At 44.6% G+C, this 17,898-nt stretch overlaps 1 protein-coding gene across 4 annotated transcripts in view; it reads right to left on the bottom strand.

The window, feature by feature from the left end:
* Positions 1-419: 419 nt before the first annotated feature.
* The window catches only part of LOC107225554, a 162,861-nt gene continuing 145,382 nt past the window's right edge, over positions 420-17,898 (bottom strand). For all 4 annotated transcript variants that reach the window (XM_046732738.1, XM_046732741.1, XM_046732740.1 and 1 more), the window contains 5 exons: positions 15,207-15,364; positions 12,791-12,925; positions 12,472-12,683; positions 5,432-5,653; positions 420-2,679 (listed from right to left, as the gene is read on the bottom strand). In XM_046732738.1, the coding sequence (XP_046588694.1) occupies positions 2,578-2,679; positions 5,432-5,653; positions 12,472-12,683; positions 12,791-12,925; positions 15,207-15,364 (829 nt within the window). In that variant the 3' untranslated portion in view covers positions 420-2,577. The remainder of the gene's footprint in view (positions 2,680-5,431; positions 5,654-12,471; positions 12,684-12,790; positions 12,926-15,206; positions 15,365-17,898) is intronic.

The following is a 17,898-nucleotide window of genomic DNA, read 5'->3' as shown; positions in this document are numbered from 1 at the left end:
CGTCGGGACACGGATCGTTATCGTCGCGTCTCCTGATCTGACAGTTTTCATCTCCGAGGTACAATAGGCTTGAGTTCTCAATTATCAGGAACAGCCGATCCGCGTTCTCGCCTTACAGTCGGATCGAGGGAGAAATCACTCGTCTTGAATTACCTCGATGTACCTACTTGTTATTAACCGGCGTTGAGAGTTTCGAGAAGTTTAGAAAATTTCCACAAGCAAAAGATAAAGCTTCGATCTAATTATCAGTTTGTAATCGAGAATACAAGTTTTGCGGCATGCTGTCGCGCGACCTCTGAACCAAACGATGCGGGTACAGATATTAAATGCGTAGGTATATTCGGAAGGAGCTGCAAGTCGCTAAAGGTTAAAACGGATTTGTAATGTTTAGGTGAAATGCAGAAATTTTATCCACGATATTAAAAGACGTAACGTATTTTTATTAAGATGATAATGATATACATAAAACATTGTTTATATACGACAATGAACAAATAACCTTTGGTTCTATATTCCCTATAGTAATAAATTAATACGAGTATAACATTAGATTATACAGCGAGCGGACTCGCAAAGTAGTCACTCCGTATGGTTGGTATTTGATTTATTTATTTTTTTTGGTTTTTACCTCGGTGCGAACCTGCGATCCGACATATCCTCTTATAATATATATTCATACTTATACGCTTCGAGTTCACTTTATTGTAATGTTTACAAATTCATAATAATTAATAGTAATATACGTTAATATAATTGTTTTGAAAATATGCTTTAAACGAATAACGTATAGCCTAATAGTTATATTTCGGCACTAAGAGACCTGTGGTTTATATAATAAACATATATATATACATGTATGTATGTATATATATATATATATGTATATATGATAAAGTCGTGATGATCGTTTTCGAAAAAGTTTTTCAGCGGTAGGATAGGTATAACAGCTGACGTGAAATAAAATTCAGGGTGCACGGCTGTGTTGCAGTGCTTTTGACTAGATAGTTCGGATTACGGAGATAAATTCCAATATTTTTTAATCACGGCGCTTGCTTCTCTGTTCTCGAACCTTGTATATTATGATTATAAATTGATGAATTTGATTGCATGGCGATAACAATAAGTAATAATAATAAGAATCATATTAGTAATCGAATGGTGTAATTCGATGATATTTTACGCCGTCGTATAGTTTGGGGTCTCAAGTGAGAGAACGCGTCGTGCTTGAAACGTACAAGTGTCAAAGCTTGTACGACGTACGATTTATGCTAAGTCACTTCACACACAATTTAGTGAATTTGGGAAAGGGAGGAGAGTATTTATACGCAACTTACCAACAAGTAAGTTCACACGTGGCCGAGTCGAATTTTGGTTCGTAAAAATTCAACGGTATTGACTCGAGTATTTTTTTTTACCGTAAGCTTTCCTCGTGATTTTTCTCGATATTTAAAACTATAGGATTAACTGGTGAAAGTGGTACTTTGCTGCCGATTTTCTTTCTAGCGAATCAAAGTAAAATCTAAGCATAAGTATGCCTATAACCAGAAAGTCTTAGGGATGGAAATTGAACTGGTCACGTGACTCGGTAAAGTTCATACACGAAGTTGTCGCAATGTATTATCTTATAGGAGTTAGTCTCTTTGGAGAATTTTATTTACAATTTATTTTAAACATTGCCTACTTACATTAGACGTATTTAATTCCTCGGGATTGTCGTCAACGAATCGTCCAGTTTCTTTTCTTCTTCATATTCTGTGAGTAAGTACGATTTGATATGTTAAACTCTCACGCGTGTACACATAAATATATGTTTCTCGAAAAATAATACCGTTTTCATGTTACCCTCTTTTTTTTTTTTTTCTCATTCGCTTTTTTATAATAATTATATTTATTTATTATGTACAAGGTAAGACTTGAGTGAGTGATTAAGATTTTGCTTTTTTTAACATACTGCAAAAAAGCGGTTCACACACCTTTACAAAAATGCTTGGAACACCCTCGTTATAAATCCAAATCAACCCTTCGATCCGGGATCCTTGCACACAATTCTATCAGATCCGAATTAACAATTCCAATCGCCCCGAGGGTGCTACGACGAATTTTAATGGTACCAAGCATATTTATAATACATCGTCCTGCAGCTTCGTGTGTATAACAAAATACATTGTAGGCAACATTATACATTTACCACATCGAAACATTTGAATTGTCAAGCTGGACGTTTTCAATGACGAATCACCGACCTTTGCTAACATTTTTTTCTTCTTCTCTAATTCAACGTTAGTTACTTACGTAATTAGTCTGCTGGACAAGAGGGGCAAAGGGAGGGGGGGGGGACTTGTCTGAGGGAATCGCGTATGTATGTCCGTGTGTGTGTGTGTGTGTGTGTGTGTGTGTGTGTGTAGTTGTGTTTGGAGAGGGGGATGGAGGGATGATGACCGGGGGTGGCTTGGGGGACACTTAAGCTATTTACAGACGGGCATGTCCCCGATATGTCTCGTTGCTGGTGAGTAGAAGCTGGGACTTCCATGCTCGTTTATAGTAGGAGGGAAGGCCGAATCTGTGATTAGGGTTAGTTCATTCTTTTGCCGATAGAGAGCCGTTGGTCAACGCCATGACCACCGGGTCGGCCGGACCCCCTCGCGAGCTCGAGTTCGAGGTGCGTTCCAGAGATGAATCCTGAAATCAGAGGGAAAAAAAACGAATACAACTTGAAAACTCGGGGCAAAATGCAGCGGGTGCGTTCATCCCCTTTTTCGATATCCAGTTTTATATCGCTCTCGTTCCCGCCCTGTAAACTCTGCGGCACGCGTGGTAATTGGAGCACTTTTTTGCTCAACCACCATACGAACGAACCACTTGACACGACACAGGCTAACTGCAACCCCTTTGCTATTTTTAACTTCACAAGACTACAGTTGTGTCGATTTTACGCCCTTTTCCTTCCTTCGTTACCTACTTTCCTTCTTTTTTCCTTTCCCCCTCATCCCTCTCTCCGTCTTTCTTTCAACGTTTCTCTCCACCCATGATCGTATAGGTATACAGCTGCCGTATACCCACCTATTTCTTTCAATTTTACCTGCAAACTCGATGGGCTTCGCTCCGAATCAAATCAAAGCGTATTTTCTACGAGAGGAAAATTGACTACTTTGAAATCTCGTCGATCCCTTCCCTCTTGTTGTCGCGTGATCGAACAATGATTGAATCGTACAAGTGTAAATGTGTCTCGTATATAACGATAAAATTATCCAACGTTTGAATTTGTAAGAAACAGCTTTTACATAGTTTAGGTATAGTTATAATCGATTGTCAATTGGTTCGAAATGTATTCCAAATATTTCGGCGATTAAATTGCATTAACTATTTCTGAATCCTGTACCGTTTTGACTAGGTATACATTAAACAAGCTGCTTGCGGGACGTAACGCGACCACCGCGTTGTTTAACCGAACTAGCTGTAATTTGTGGTTACCACCTCGAGGGCTGATAGAATTTCACTACATTCCCACACATACGCACATTCGTGTAACAAACCATTATAAATACCGTGAATCAGCCGAGTCGACCGTATAAAGTGAAATTTGAGGAATTAATTCCGCGAAGCTGACTGCGTCCCTGACGAACGGAAACGTAGGTATAATCGAGGGAGGATTCGGGGTGGTTCGGGGTGAAATTGTGGGAAGAGGAAAGGGAAGGTGTGACGCGGTATGCCGCGTGCCTGTCATATCGAACATTTCCCGACTCTGGAAGCTTTACCGGGGGATAAATTCGTAGTGCATTGTGAAAGCCGCGACGTGCGAGCGAATTGTCTTTCACCAACTCTTGCATCACGTTTCCACGAGGCGTCTAGTTATATACCTATGTATGAAATACCCTGCATATACCAGCGGAGCACGTATATAGTCAAAACGGTGGGACAGAATTCACGTTTTAGTTATAAATGTTGTTCAGTCGGTATTGAATACTGCGATTGTGAAGGTATACCGTATTGAAATTTTTATTCCGTTGTGGAGAAATTTTAGTCTGGTGAATTTTTCCTTCAACCTCTGAAGTCGGTCCATTCCGTTGCATCTAAGGTAATACGAACGTCATGTTCTTGGAGTAAATCTCACGACTAGATCTGCTCTTTCCTCCTTACGCAACAGTTCTGTACAATATTGTTTTTTTTTTTTCTTTTTTTAACTGGATTGAAAAATTCACAAGCGTTCTAACTGTCGAAAAGTTTTGTTCAGCACTCGTTGTAAATAGCTCTCGCGGTTGAAAGTCTTATATTGAAATCATTCGCAAGATTACACACAGCATACACCGTAGGTATATGTGTATACTATGTACGGCAGTGTGAAAAAGCTTTCGGTAAATTGCTACGATAAGACTTTGATGAACGTCGTCAGTCAACGTGAGCTCTGTATTTTATAACACCCAAATTATCGTTACTTATTCTCCTCTTTTTCTACATTCTCATCCTGTTTGTTGGACTTTTTTCATTACTATCCTTGCAAAAAATACGCCTCACTCGGCTCCGACATATTCCGAGACTCAACGCCGATCATATAACGGATCAATGCTATGTACCCTGGTATTAATGTGCAGCTGGCCAAATAGGCTTACGACAGAAACGGGAAATTGAGGTATTCACGACCAGCAATATAAGCACTATCGGTATAAATTCGGGCCCTTTGTCCAGGGCGAATCGTGGTCGGGACGCGTCCATCCAGGTCTTCGGGCCTTGCTGAGCTTCTCTTTCGGAGGAAGCCGCCGTGCTCCGGGGGCTCGAAAATGGGCTGACCATCGCCAAAGGCCATTGTACGCGTTTATGGTCGACGCGTATTACGGATAACACGTCTCGGATAATGGCTTTGGTAATTGTTGCCAGCGCACCGAGCCCCCGAATGCATCGACTCGTTGCATCCTCGATATCACGAGCTTGATCGCCGTTTCTACATCGACGGGGTGAAGAGTTCGAGGATTCTTAAAAATTCGTGACATTGACATACCTTGGACGTTTTTACTGGTTACTCTATCGGACTTTCAAGGGAGTCGGATATCAGTTACCTGAATGGATATTTTTCGTTTTTTCTCGCCTTACTGTTCTTTTCATAAATTATTACGTGCAACGCTTTACCGCAACGGGTGCAGTAAGTTTTAATCAAGCTACTTCAAGACGGTATTTGATCATATTACATCCAACCCGTAAGGATTATATATACCTCTGAGTTAATTAAATTTCGCAGTTAATTAAACAGTCACGCTACCTGACTATATATATAAAGTGTGTCACACACTCGTTGGTCGCAGGCGCTAGAATATCTCTGAAAAATAGACAAACTATCGTTAACTCACTTTTTTCCTATCCAGAGGTGGTTCTAATTTGGCTAATTACCTCGAGTCTCGTCCTTGGTATTCGAGTATTGTTGGGTGTATTGAAAACTTACAATGCTGAGGGCGTGCATGATGCAGGCCTGTGCCGTGTTCTCGACGTCCATAAGCTCGTCGCAGTCCTCGTGGTCGGAGCCGAGTACACCGGAGCGCATTTTGATCGGTGACGTTATTCCCTCGTTGTCGGTTGACTTGCCGCTGTCGGGTGAAGGCAGCAGTTCGTGTCCGTCGAGATCCTCTTCCTCCGGGCGTTCGTCACTTTCCAACCTTTTGTTTTCCTGTCAAAAGTATGAAAAAGTAGAAAATTTTTATACGCTGCACGATTTTCGCGCAATTGTTGGTAGGGGAAAATTCGTGACGTCATATATCTGCACGAGGATGAGGACGATCTCGTAGCATGATTACAGAGGCGCCCTAATCAAACCCAGAGCGTAACCACGGAACGACGGACCCTCTCAAAGGATAATTGTGAGAAAAAAGCAGAAAAGTGTAACGGAAGGGACCAGCGACTGTACGTCGAGCGAAGTGGGCTCAAAGTGGACGTTAGGCCAGCTATTAGTCCAGTTGTTACGAGGAGGTTGTTTGAGGCGTTCCACTGTCTAGTGTCGCCGGTTGTGTCTTGCCGGGAGGAAAGAGGGTGGCAACCTACGTGCGGGGTAGTTTCGGGTGGTGAAAGTAGCTAGACTAGGACTGCTTCGCCACTTCGCACGACCCCGTTTTCCACCTAGGAACCAAGGCGCCAGTCGCGGCGCTCTTCAGCGACGTTGCAGCCTTCGGAAACGTGGCGAAGTGGGAGAAGTGGGCGAAGCCAATTAAACAAAGTTTAAAGAGGACTTGGTGTCCTCGACAGGCTGAAGACCGAGCCGTGATTTTGAAGAGCATTAAGCACGAAAAAGGAAAATTAGAAGAAAATGTGGAAGTGGAATGAAAAAATAAAGAACAAACGTCGGTGGTCGCGGACCGTTTCCCTCAAGCAATCAACGCCGATATTACAGCAAGACTGAAGACGTCAAACATTGTCGGCGGAAAATTCAACGTAGCGTCAATTTGCTGTTTCGAAAGCTTGACTAATTGAATAATTAAATCAAATTACGGCTCGCCCCGTGAAATATCGAGCGATCCTTTCATTCCCTTTAAGACGCGTGTGGTTGTAGTAAAAAGGAGCGCTCTGAAACGCTGGTCTCCGTATTTGCAGCCAACTTTGGATTCGCGGCTCGTGTGATCTACGCGCGTTTCTGATCGATAGTAGAAACTGTAGAAAATATAAGCATAGTTTATCAGATACAAGCTAGACATTTGTCATTCGTTTATATTTCATCCACGTTTCGCGACTCAGAAAGCGCGTTAGGAAATGATAAAATATGAACTGCACGATGTCACCGCACACATCCGGGATACCGTCTTAAGAATAGATAGACTTTGTACAAGTCCATGTGTCCACGTGGTTGAACCGTTCATGAATTTGTCCTCGACCTAGGAATTGGGTCAGAAATTAAACTTTCTACGAGATAAACAGGCACCTACTCCTGGCGCTCTTTAGCAGCTGCTACTAGGGCTGTTTCTGAACATCCCGTAATTACGGGATCGAACTATATCTATGCCCTGTCTAGTTCATCTGGCGTGTGGTTCTTTCAAAGGAATAATCAAAGAAAGGAATTCCCGGCTCTTGAACGCCGCCGGAATACACCAACTATACCCGGCATCAGAAGCACCGGCAGCCCCTTCCCGATGTCCGCGAAACAGAGGGTGCGCGGTCTCGGGCTCGTAGGGATGTGGGAGAGATATTCATCCCCTCGTTTCTTTCTCCTTCATCTCCCTCTCTGCCTCTCTCTCTCGGCCTCCTCCCGTCAGCGCCAGTCGAGTGTCTGAGTATCTTTCCTTTTGATCTCCTTTTGTGGATGGCGCACGTAATAGTCCCGGGAGCGGGACAATGGTAATTATTCGAAACAAAGCGCCTTCTCGGAAAATAATTATCCACGTGAGCCTTGGACTTCTTCTTCTTCGCCTTCCACGTCCCCCTCATCAGCCCTCGGTACGTTCACCTGATGTCTTTTTACAGTTTTTCTATTTCGTTCTTCACCTGTTTTTTAGATATGCCCATTACAGGAAAATCATTACAAGGTTCTCGGTTTTCTTTTGCGCGAATAATTAAGCCTGTAGCGCAGGGTTTCGTATTTTCAATTTCCTGTTCTTTCTCATCTTGACTGGGAAATATTTTAAACCCAATTCGAAATGAAACACAGTCTCTCCAATTTTCTACCACAGTAATCACTTACGATGTTAACTCACACTTAATTACGTTACACGTGACGCTCGTTTTAACACGCCTCAGTTGCCAGTTTCCACAATAGATGTTTTTATAATTCAGTATCACATCTCGGATCTTGTAAGTTAGTTACGATACGAATAAAGATCACGCGTCGCAACACGGCATTAAAATTTATAACAATTAATGTCACTTGTATGTTGTGGGAGATTTTAAACGGGTTCGGATGTCTGGCGATTCGCGCGACGTAATTTGACTCGATCTACGTCTGTAAGATCTAACCGAGATATAGTGGAGTAAATTAAATGCAGAGAAAATTCATTACCGTTCTGGCGAGAAGGAGGATAAGAAAGCGGAGGATTCTCTCTCCGGGAATGAGGCTACAGGGGAGATGCGATCCAATTGAATTTCACGGGGAAGCGATGCAAGGAACGAACGAGGTATGGACGAACAGCGTCAAGTTAATTCTTTTTTTTTTTTCATTCCATTTTATTAATGTCGGCATCTTTTTTTTTCTGCTCACTTTTTCCCTAACTTAAATTCCCATCTCTCTTCTCCTCATCCGCTCTGTTCCTGATACCACGAATTACAAAAGCCAATACTCTAGACTTGTATAGAAAATTCCAAGGGAGATTATCCTGCCTCCAGGTCTTGGAGTGGCAGCTGAGTATGTGCATATAATGAAATATATATATATAGGTATATATTATATAAAGGTATATTCGTCTTGAGAAATTTCTTTGCCCACGAATTAAAGTTAATTAAAATATATTTACCGAAGTTCCCCTCTTTATTTCCATTTTTATTTCGTCCATGCTTTTTATAACTTGCCGTTGTATAATTATATTTCGTAGTCTGCAACAAAAACTCCGTCGTGCCAGACGTCGGCCAGCTCTTTGGAACGCGTCGTGAAATCGGGCGTAGACACGTATCTGTAAACCTATAGAGACGTTCACTCACCCCGATTGTTTAGTCAGTTGCCTTGTTTGCACGAAACGTCAGATCGGTGATCTCCGTTCGACCTTGTGGCATCTTTGATCTCGTAATGGGAAATCGCAATTACCGTTCATTAGAGAACACTGATCATTGATTAACGCGCCTTCCCGAGACTGAGAACTTAGGCCACGTGTGCAGAGATACCTGGCACTCGCAGTGCCAAGTGTTGGCGGTCACGTTGCTTATTTCCTTCCTTCCGGATCAATTTCGAACATCGTCGGAGCGACGCGAAGATCGGATGAAAAGGCTCCGAACGAGTAATCCGTTTATTCTGTTAATGAATTATCGTCCGCCTCTGGCATGGTTAATTCGACTAATGGTACGATCGGCGCTGGTTGTTGTCGTGGGTTGTTGAACAGACAAACATTAGGGGGCCCGAGTGGCAGATACAACGGCGTAGCGATCAATGTCTGGGAGGTAGAGGAAGATCGAACGGTGCTTTTTACAAACACGGATATCATCTCCGCACGTTTGCATATGTCGAGGCGTCCCAGCATCTCCATGGTGTCTAAAAAGCCCGTTCCATACGTGGCTCGATCATTCGATCACTCGCTTGCGTAAGGAGTTTCAGCATTTTTTGTGCAACAAGCATCGGGGATGACTCTCATTAATCGATGGCCACTGGTCGTCGCAGTGACAGAACTACGGTGAAGGAAAAAGGAGAAGTTTTAGTAGTTTATAGTTGCCGGGTAAGTGGACGCAGCATCCAAGTGACACGAACGCGACAGGGTCGCAAGCTGCGGAGAGAATAATGGCGTGGATACTTTTATTTTCTCTCATTTCTTCACCTTAGGTCGTTTACTTTTTATTCTCTTCGTTCTACTTCTTTTTCTTCTTCTTCGTCTTCTTCTTCTTGTTCTTATTCTTCTGTTTCTTCTTATTCTATTCTGACGAATAGTTTTATACGGTTTTATTTCCTGCGCTTTGAACGAGTGGAACTTTTTAAAGACAGTCACGTGGTAACGACGAACCATTTTCTGCCGTTGTCGCGGAATTGTTCATCGCAACTTGAGTCACTCACAGGACAAGTATTTCCTCATACATGTAATTTGTTCGGGGCTTTTATTTGGTCAATATCGCTCTGGCGTGAATATTGGTCGTTTTCTCTGTTTTGAGAATGCACGTCAAGATGAACTTCTATTTTGGCTTATATCGGACATGAGCATTTTGACACGCGAGCCCATCGAGAATAAAAGTGAAGAATCACCGACTGCCTTTTAATACCGGAATGCTGTTTATATCTACCACAATCTCATGACTGTTGACTGTTGGTTGCAACAATCGCGGTCACGAAGCTAGAGATACCGTGCTGATGAGTTTCGAGTTTAATTACGTCGCTTTCCACTTCGCAGCTCGATAATTGGCAAACAAGCCACGTGATCATACACAACGCGGTGGTGCTAATAACTTCCAAGATATATCAGATGAATTAAGGGCTGAGCAATTTGCCAAATTGGCGTCACTCTGAGTAAGCCGGTTCACCGGATCCGACAATGATCAATAGCCAGATTCTTGGTTACGGCCGCAAATTTATTGATCTCAACAACCACCTTACGTCTTACGGCAAACTTGACCTCCAACAAATTAATCCTTCGGTATATAAAATCTCTGCCTACGTCCAGTATGGAACATCACTAACGCTAGAGTTAATTTCGATTTCACCAAATTCATCAAGTCCAGAGTTTTGGTTTGGAACTTTCATATATCATAAATCGCATCAGAGATCTGCTGATAGTGTTGATCAGTGGGATTGTTTTTCCCCGTAAATTTCGGTCAATATATTTTTCTTCTCAGGTAGAACAGGGTAAACTTTTCAACAAACTCAGAGGCTCGATATTTGGAAATCGACAGTGTGATTTCTCGTAGTTGTACTTACGTACGCGTGAACGAACGTAAAGTGGCAAATTCCTCGTAACAAAAGAAGATCGATAGTTATATACGTGTATTTATTTGTTGCCGAAGCGCGAGATGACGAAGAATCAGAGTGACATGCCGCCGAGTGGTTCGTGGCTTATTTTCACCGCCTTGTATTTATCCTTTCCTGTGCTCGGCATTGTTCCCGGCTAACAATGACCACCTTAATTCGCCACGCGCAGCAAACGTTCTATTACCCAGGAAAGCTCCGTCGTTTCTTACATTTGGGGAAAAAAAAAAAAAAACCAGAGTAAGAGGAGAAGAGAAACGAACAGCCTCGGATTATCGTGTGGATTTAAAAGGTGGATCGAAAACTGGAATTAACTTTCCACAGTTTTTCTATTCGTGAACTTGGCACGGCAAAAACGTCTTTTTATTTTTGCACGGAATGCCTTAGTCGTTCGAGAATCTCTACCCTGGTATTGTTGTCTCCGTGAAATCAATCGTGTCCGGCAAGAAGTGGTGCCCGACTGCGACATCGAAACTGTTTTTGCTGCCAGCCCTGCATGGCGGAAGCCAATTTTAATTGCGAAAAAGCAATTAAAAGTCGCGAGTGTCACTCGCGTGCGAATATCACCCTAACAGGAAGACTTTGGTTTGAAAATCTAAGTTCCTAATTCTTTTCCCGACTCTATGCACCGATATGTAACGCTCGTCGAGCGGCCGGGGTGTCCAATGAGAAATACGGCAAGAGTAGGGCGAGACGGCGGAGGATGATTCGAGGGAGGCGAACCGTGCTCAAAGTCGAGGTAGTTATCGCAGGTTGGTACTGCAGAAGTGGATCTTCAGTCCGTGCTTAACCCTGGAGACTGGAGAGTGAATAGCTCTCGGTTGTATGCCTCTGAAAATGGAAGGAAGCAGGGGGCGGAGGCTGAAAGGAGTAGAATAAGGGGCCAGACTGTGGGCCCGAGTGGATGGAGCGAGGGTAAGGAACCGCTAATTAATAAGCGGTAACTGCGAGTTGTGAATTACATTCCGTAGCTACGCTGTTGTACGGGAGCTACCGCTACGCGCACCGGGAAACTACCTCTTCGAGAACTTTGGACCATCGCTATTTCGAGTGCTCGAGTCTTCGGGCGGATCTCCGGATATCCTGGCCGCGTTCGAAGCTGCTTATCCTGATCTCTGCCACTTCTCGGTCTACCGTTTCCGCAATTATTGAATCTTTTTATAGTTACATATTGTAGCGAGGAATAACGTCGAGAAAACAGAAATCGACGAGTATAGTTTGTTTCAATCCGGAGTATAAAGTTGAAACTGTTAAAAGTATGAAACTGAATTCCGTATTACAATCTTCCCCGAGAGCCAACAATCCGGTTTTCCTCCCGGCGCCTTAATGTTCTTCGCAAACTGCCTTCGTCGGAGCGATTTCGTCTCGCTTCGCTGGATAATCCATTTACACGACTCTTAAAAATAATTTAAGTTTGCTCAGCATGAACACGCATTTCTAAAAGCTATTTAAACGGTTCGAGGTACGTATAAGGGGTAGCTATGAGGTAGGTAGGAACTCGCTAAACTTATCCACCCCTCTCCTTATGGGGATACTTTTACCTTTTTACTACCACGTTGTCGTCTCGGTGTGGCGAACAATGCCGTTTATAATTAGATCGCGGAGGGGGGGAGGCGGCTAGTTGTTTCGACGCTTCGTCGCCTTTTACCCCCTCTGCACCGCGTGTACGACCGTTACGACTTAAAGTCTAGGTATATACATTTATATATCTCACGCTGCTGCAAGGATTCTCACCTGCGTCGATCCTCGAAACGACTTTCTTCTCAAACTTACCCGGTGAAACAAAATCCCCTCTTCGGCCGCACACCGCCTTTAAAAGCCACCTCTTGCGGACTCTCGCCAAAGGAAGGGGATAAGGGTGGAGGAAACGTGGCGAAGAGACGTCAATCAAAGAAGAACTCTCTGCTCACCTGAATATCCTGGGGCGAGGGTGAGGTTTCCTTAGCGAGTTGGCTCGGGCTGTGAGGTGAGGGACTCTGTCCAGATCGAGGGCTCTGCGGCCTGGTTCCCAATTCGTAAATGTTGATCATGTGGGCCGCTTGCGCGTGGACCATGAGTTCCCACGCCGATGGGAAGGCATCCTTGCACAGTACGCAAAGCAGCGACGCTGTCGAGTCACTTTCTGCGTTGAGAAACGAACAGGGGAAGATTTAGATAGAATGGACAAGAAATTTCGACAGGCGTTGTCGACGTAGCGAATTCGACGAGATCTCGTCGATGTCTACTCACTTGGCGTGGCTCCGTTGAAGGTGTGACATTTGCATGTGAACCGTAGTTTACAGTAGTTGCGCTTGTGTTCGAGAAGCTCGCCGAGGTCTGTGAACATTTCTCTGCAGTTGCCGCATATCAGAATGTCGGGATTGCCTGTAAGGAGGAGAGAAAAAGTTTTAACACTCTACGGTCGTAGGTCGGTATGATACACGATTTAAAAATAGAACAAGAAGTCCGAAGCTGTTATTCGACCCTCGTTCGGTTAGGTGCCTACACTGCAGTTTGTCAAAATCGAATACGAGTGTTTTATGAACTTCGGATTATATGTATATACCTAAATGAAAGATCGGAAATGGTTTTCGCATGTCTGTGTGCAGCATGGTCGAAACTAGAGCTAAGTTATATTTATGGGGGGTTTATAAGGTGCACGGGGTCGGTAGGTACTGTAATACTTTCCACCCCATAAATATCAATGGAATCCAGATTCGTCGTTCGGAAATATAGGTAGCTTCTTCGCCAAATTGACAGCAATATTCGCATTCTTTGAACAAAGTGGATAAAAGTATAAAACAGCTTACGGGCCCCTTTCACCCTAGCGTCCGCTAGTCTCCCCGTCTTATTGGCCGGCCAATTTCACCCGCGGCTTCCGCATTTCTTTCTCGCGAGAGTTGGTTCTTTTTTTTTTCTTATTCTTCTTCTTTTTCACCACACGTTTCGATCCCTGTCAGATTCGGCGAAACCTGATTGAAGTAGGCAAAAGGTCGCCAGTACAATTACTCGACTTTAATAAGCCGGAGAATTCGTATCCGCTGAGCCTATTAAATTTTTCCTCACACATGAAACGGAGAATAAAAAAAAAAATTGATCGAAGTTCGTTATACGCAGTGAAATATTTTACGTAGAAAATTTTTCACCGTCATAGCAAAGCTGATTGAATACGATTGAATTAACGAGGCAGCTAATAATTAACTGCTGAGTTGGAATTCGTCGCCTGCAGCCAGCCAGGAAGTCGCACCTGAAACTGAAACGCTGCCACCCGGCGCAATCGGATATAGGTGTACGTATACATGCACACACACGCATAGGTTATACCCTCGGTAAAGTTTTTGTCGATCAATCCGGACGCGGCGCGGGAGGGAAATGGTAATAAGAACTTGTAAAATTCTTAATTTCGCGCCCTCTGCCTCCGGACTTTGGTAATTAAGCGAAGGTCGCTCCCTTAACCAGGCGAGGGTGTTGACAAGAAACTAATTGCATCCGCTTGGGCCCAGCTTTTGCCCCCTCTTCGTACCCCCTCCCTTTCTACCGCCCCTATTCCTCGACTTGGCGAAGTTCAATCTGAAATTTACGAGACCGGCCATAAAACACTCGGATAAATCAAGTCGGAACTGACTTCGGTCCCATTCTTAGCCGGGTTCAAAGCGAGCCGCGTTCTCCTCGGTGCCAACCGAATTCAGTCAGAGTCGACTCGAGTCAAAAGTCAATTACCTGCCTCAGGACTCTGTCACACAGCAGCCACAGAAGCCAAGACAAGGATTGATCGAACCGATCACATAGTCAGTTTGTATAATGAATGAATAGCGACGAATTGCGGTAATAATCATGGACGGTAAAATTGTTCGTTTGTAAAGTGACTGCTTCGTTAACGATTAATAAACGTGCTTCGTCGCTAAACCCGAATCCGGTTTCGAAGGAATTCGATACGAGTGAAAGCAGCTATACGCTTTTTCGCTTTATTTTCCGTTCTCTTGTCCGTAATGTCACATTCGTACGTTTTGTTTCTTGGTACTTATAGGTTCAGGAGTAAAATTAGTACCAGGAAACAAAATCCGGAGAGTTTAAACTTCTGATAAATTTCGCACGGTTTCCCCGCTACATTTTGTGTTCTATAAAATTTTCGGGATCGTATATGTTTATTATACATACTTGACCCTTTTTTTAGTTTTAAAGTGGATAGAGGATACTGCAGGGACCCCGGAGGAGTGCTGCGTTGTTTGAATGAAATTGGTAAGATTACGCCTGTCGTCGTCTGTTTTCACTACTTTTACCCCGAGAGTCACATTTCCCTTGTTACGAGGAGGTTCCGCCGTTTCTCTCGTCTCCTCTTCGTCTCTCTCGCGTCTTCCGTACGCGGGTTATTAATAACTTTCGAGTTTAAACTCAATAAGTCAGTTAATTTATATTCATAAATGCGCAATTCAGAAGCCGATGGCAGCTCCGTTATAAACGACGTCGCTGAGTCGTTTCCCTTCGCCGTCGCGTCGCGTCGCGTCGCGTCTCTCTCGAGTGTCGACTCGGCTCGTTGTGATCGAGCAATTAATTTACAAAGACGATCAAAATTCCCGCCACCCCTCTCGCCCTTCCTCGTATTCAATACCCTAATTGACCCTGCAACAGTCCTGAAAGAAACGCTTACAATTTTTCATCTACTCACTGTACACTTTGAGCTGATTCAAGCTCGGCACCGTCGCGTTGTTGGCTGTCGCCTGCTGCTTCTGCTGTTTCGGCTGCTGGGGTCGTGCCGGTGGCATGAGACGCGGCCGTTTCAAGGGGGGCGCCAAGCGCGGAGGAAAGGCCGTCGAAGCGTAGTAACTGAAACAGATCGGAGACCATGGAAAGTAAGTAGACGGTCATCGAGACTCGGGGATGCGTTGCGCTTTATTTTTAGCGGCAAACAAGTTTCGGAGTGGAAGGGGGGATAATTTATTAGACGAATGAGAAACTCTCTCGGCGATTAGGGTTATGCCTCGGTGGCTGGACCGCGACTGTTTTCGAAAAATGATCGAGCTTTAAATCTTTCTCGGTGTGTTGGAACGGAACTGCCGCCGTGCCGGCTACCGTTGTATCCAATCAATCGATTATTTCCAGTCTATAAATCCCAGGCTACTGCGGGGCAGCACGCTGCTGGAAAGCTCAAGTTAACGATCCAGAAATCGGCCGCGGTACTTTCCTCCTAACAAGTTCGCCGCTTTCCGTTTCTTTTCCTTCCCTTTTCGCTCTATACCCACCTCTCGGGAATTGTGCGGACGTTAACTGCAGGAACCTCGGAGCGAGAGCTGCTCTGTAAAATACGAAATGCAGCAAACCCGACGGTAACTCCGTATAAAACAAACATTTTCCGTTGGTACCTATACGCTGTACGTATACCAGTGTCTAGTCGCTAAACACGCCGGTAATGCAGCTGTGTGAATCTGGGATGACGGTGAATCTTTGGGCCGCACACGTCTGTTCAACGACCCACCCATAATTATTATCGTGCACTGGATAGCCTCGCATTTAGACGCCAGGAATAGACACCCAGGTTTCACATCTGGGTCAAACTGATTAAGAAACATGCAATTCGACCGGATTCCAACAACTCGAAATCCCAAAGATTCCTCTACGCTTAGATTCGCTCTAAATGACAGCTCGCGGCATCTAACTCATCTCACGCATATGTATCAGGTGGGTCGGAGTATATAGGATGTTTGTCTCCTCTCTTATTCGAATTATCTTTCAGTCTTGGATCGTCGAAGTAGTATTGAAATCGTTGGCTCGTTATCGTACCTCCAGCGACCCCTGCTGGCCTCCAGACGAGTAAATAAATTAAACGAGTTACGGCATTATCTCGACGGGTATTGTTGAAAACAAATAATTGCCAATACAATAGCTGACGAAAGTTTGGAGGCGAACGAGAACAGTGGATTTCGAAGCGGATCAATCGGACCACGAGGGAACCGGAGGATGGGGCTGAAATTCAGTTGCCCTGATGACCAATGAATGAGAGCATGATTGAGCGAGTCATACCTGTTCCGTGGTGCGATTATTTGATCGGAGTTTTCCCGCCGACCACAACTCGTGGCGTCAACCCTTATCCGACGTCTAGACGCGGCTGGCGGCATAAAAAATTGTCATTTAGCAGAGCAACAGCAGCAGCTCGGCGTGAACGAACGCGTTGCATTAAAAATCGATGTAGCATCGCATCGTTGCGAAAAAGGCGGATTGGTGGTGCATGGGGCTCGTGGGGCCGGGGGTGGGGGTGTATTGTGGACGCGTATCGTTCTGGGATTATGAAATCCTCGATCCTCCTCGCGCAGCCTCCAACCGTCGTCCCTCAACCCTCAACCCTCAACCCTGAAACTCTCGGTATTTATCTGTCCATATCCTTCCTCTGTCTGTCCCGTCGCTTTCTCTTCCCCGCGCCGCGGTTCATGCCCGAAGCCTTCCATGCACGGTCCTTCGAAACCCTTCGAAATAAAAAGTCTCCCGTCACTTTAACCCTGCAGAGGACCGCCATCGGCACCACCAACGACTGACACGTTGCCCGTATTCGGGAACACGGGATCGTGACTTTCTGGCGTAGTTAAAAACTTTTACACAGCTGTTTTGTCCGCTGTCTGGTTTATTCTCATTTTTTATCCAACACTACGCTCTTTGCAAGTGGGCAATTTACCGGCTCACGTTACGCCCTCGACAACGCCGTGGCGGAGCGTAGAGAGAAAGAACGTGTCAAAGTCTTACCTCGTTAACGGGAGAACATGGAGCTTGTTGCTTCCTAAAGCGCGGAGTAGTGGTAAATTGATGGAAACGTGCGCCATGTTTTCTTCATCTTTCTTTATTTCTTTACCTCATTCTCGTTTTCCTCGATCAAGTTTCGCGTTTGATTGCTGACCCTCGGTCGTACGTTGATGAGAGGACATAAATACGCGTATAGGTGTAGGCAGGTATACACAGGCGAGAAGCATTGCTCGTCTGGCCGAGACAAATTCGAACGATTTCCTTCTTGCAGGTCAAACGGAATTATCGAAGCTCCGAACGGGCAGAATCTAATACGCGCACCCTGGGATTGACACAGCCGGGACAATTATTTGTTTCCTACAAATCACCCGGCAGCCTTCCTCCCTCCTCTCTTCTCTCTACCGACAAACTCGGGCCAGACGTTTTTCCGCCCGGCAACTATCTCGCCTCGTGAACCTGTTCCCGACGTCCTGACAAACCGGAAAATCTGCTTTTTCGCATCGATTATCGGCTTCCTTCTCCTCCTCTAGGATCACGTGCCCTCCAGGTCATAGAAAATACATGTAAGTGTCGCGGATTTTCGTCTCGTTTACACTCAGCTGCCGTAGTTCGTCTGCGAATCGCACCTC

The sequence above is a fragment of the Neodiprion lecontei genome, chromosome 2 (assembly GCF_021901455.1).
Source record: "Neodiprion lecontei isolate iyNeoLeco1 chromosome 2, iyNeoLeco1.1, whole genome shotgun sequence".
In the NCBI taxonomy this organism is placed as follows: domain Eukaryota; kingdom Metazoa; phylum Arthropoda; class Insecta; order Hymenoptera; family Diprionidae; genus Neodiprion; species Neodiprion lecontei.
Note: the sequence above shows the minus strand (reverse complement) of the source record. Positions and strands in the feature narration are given on the sequence as shown.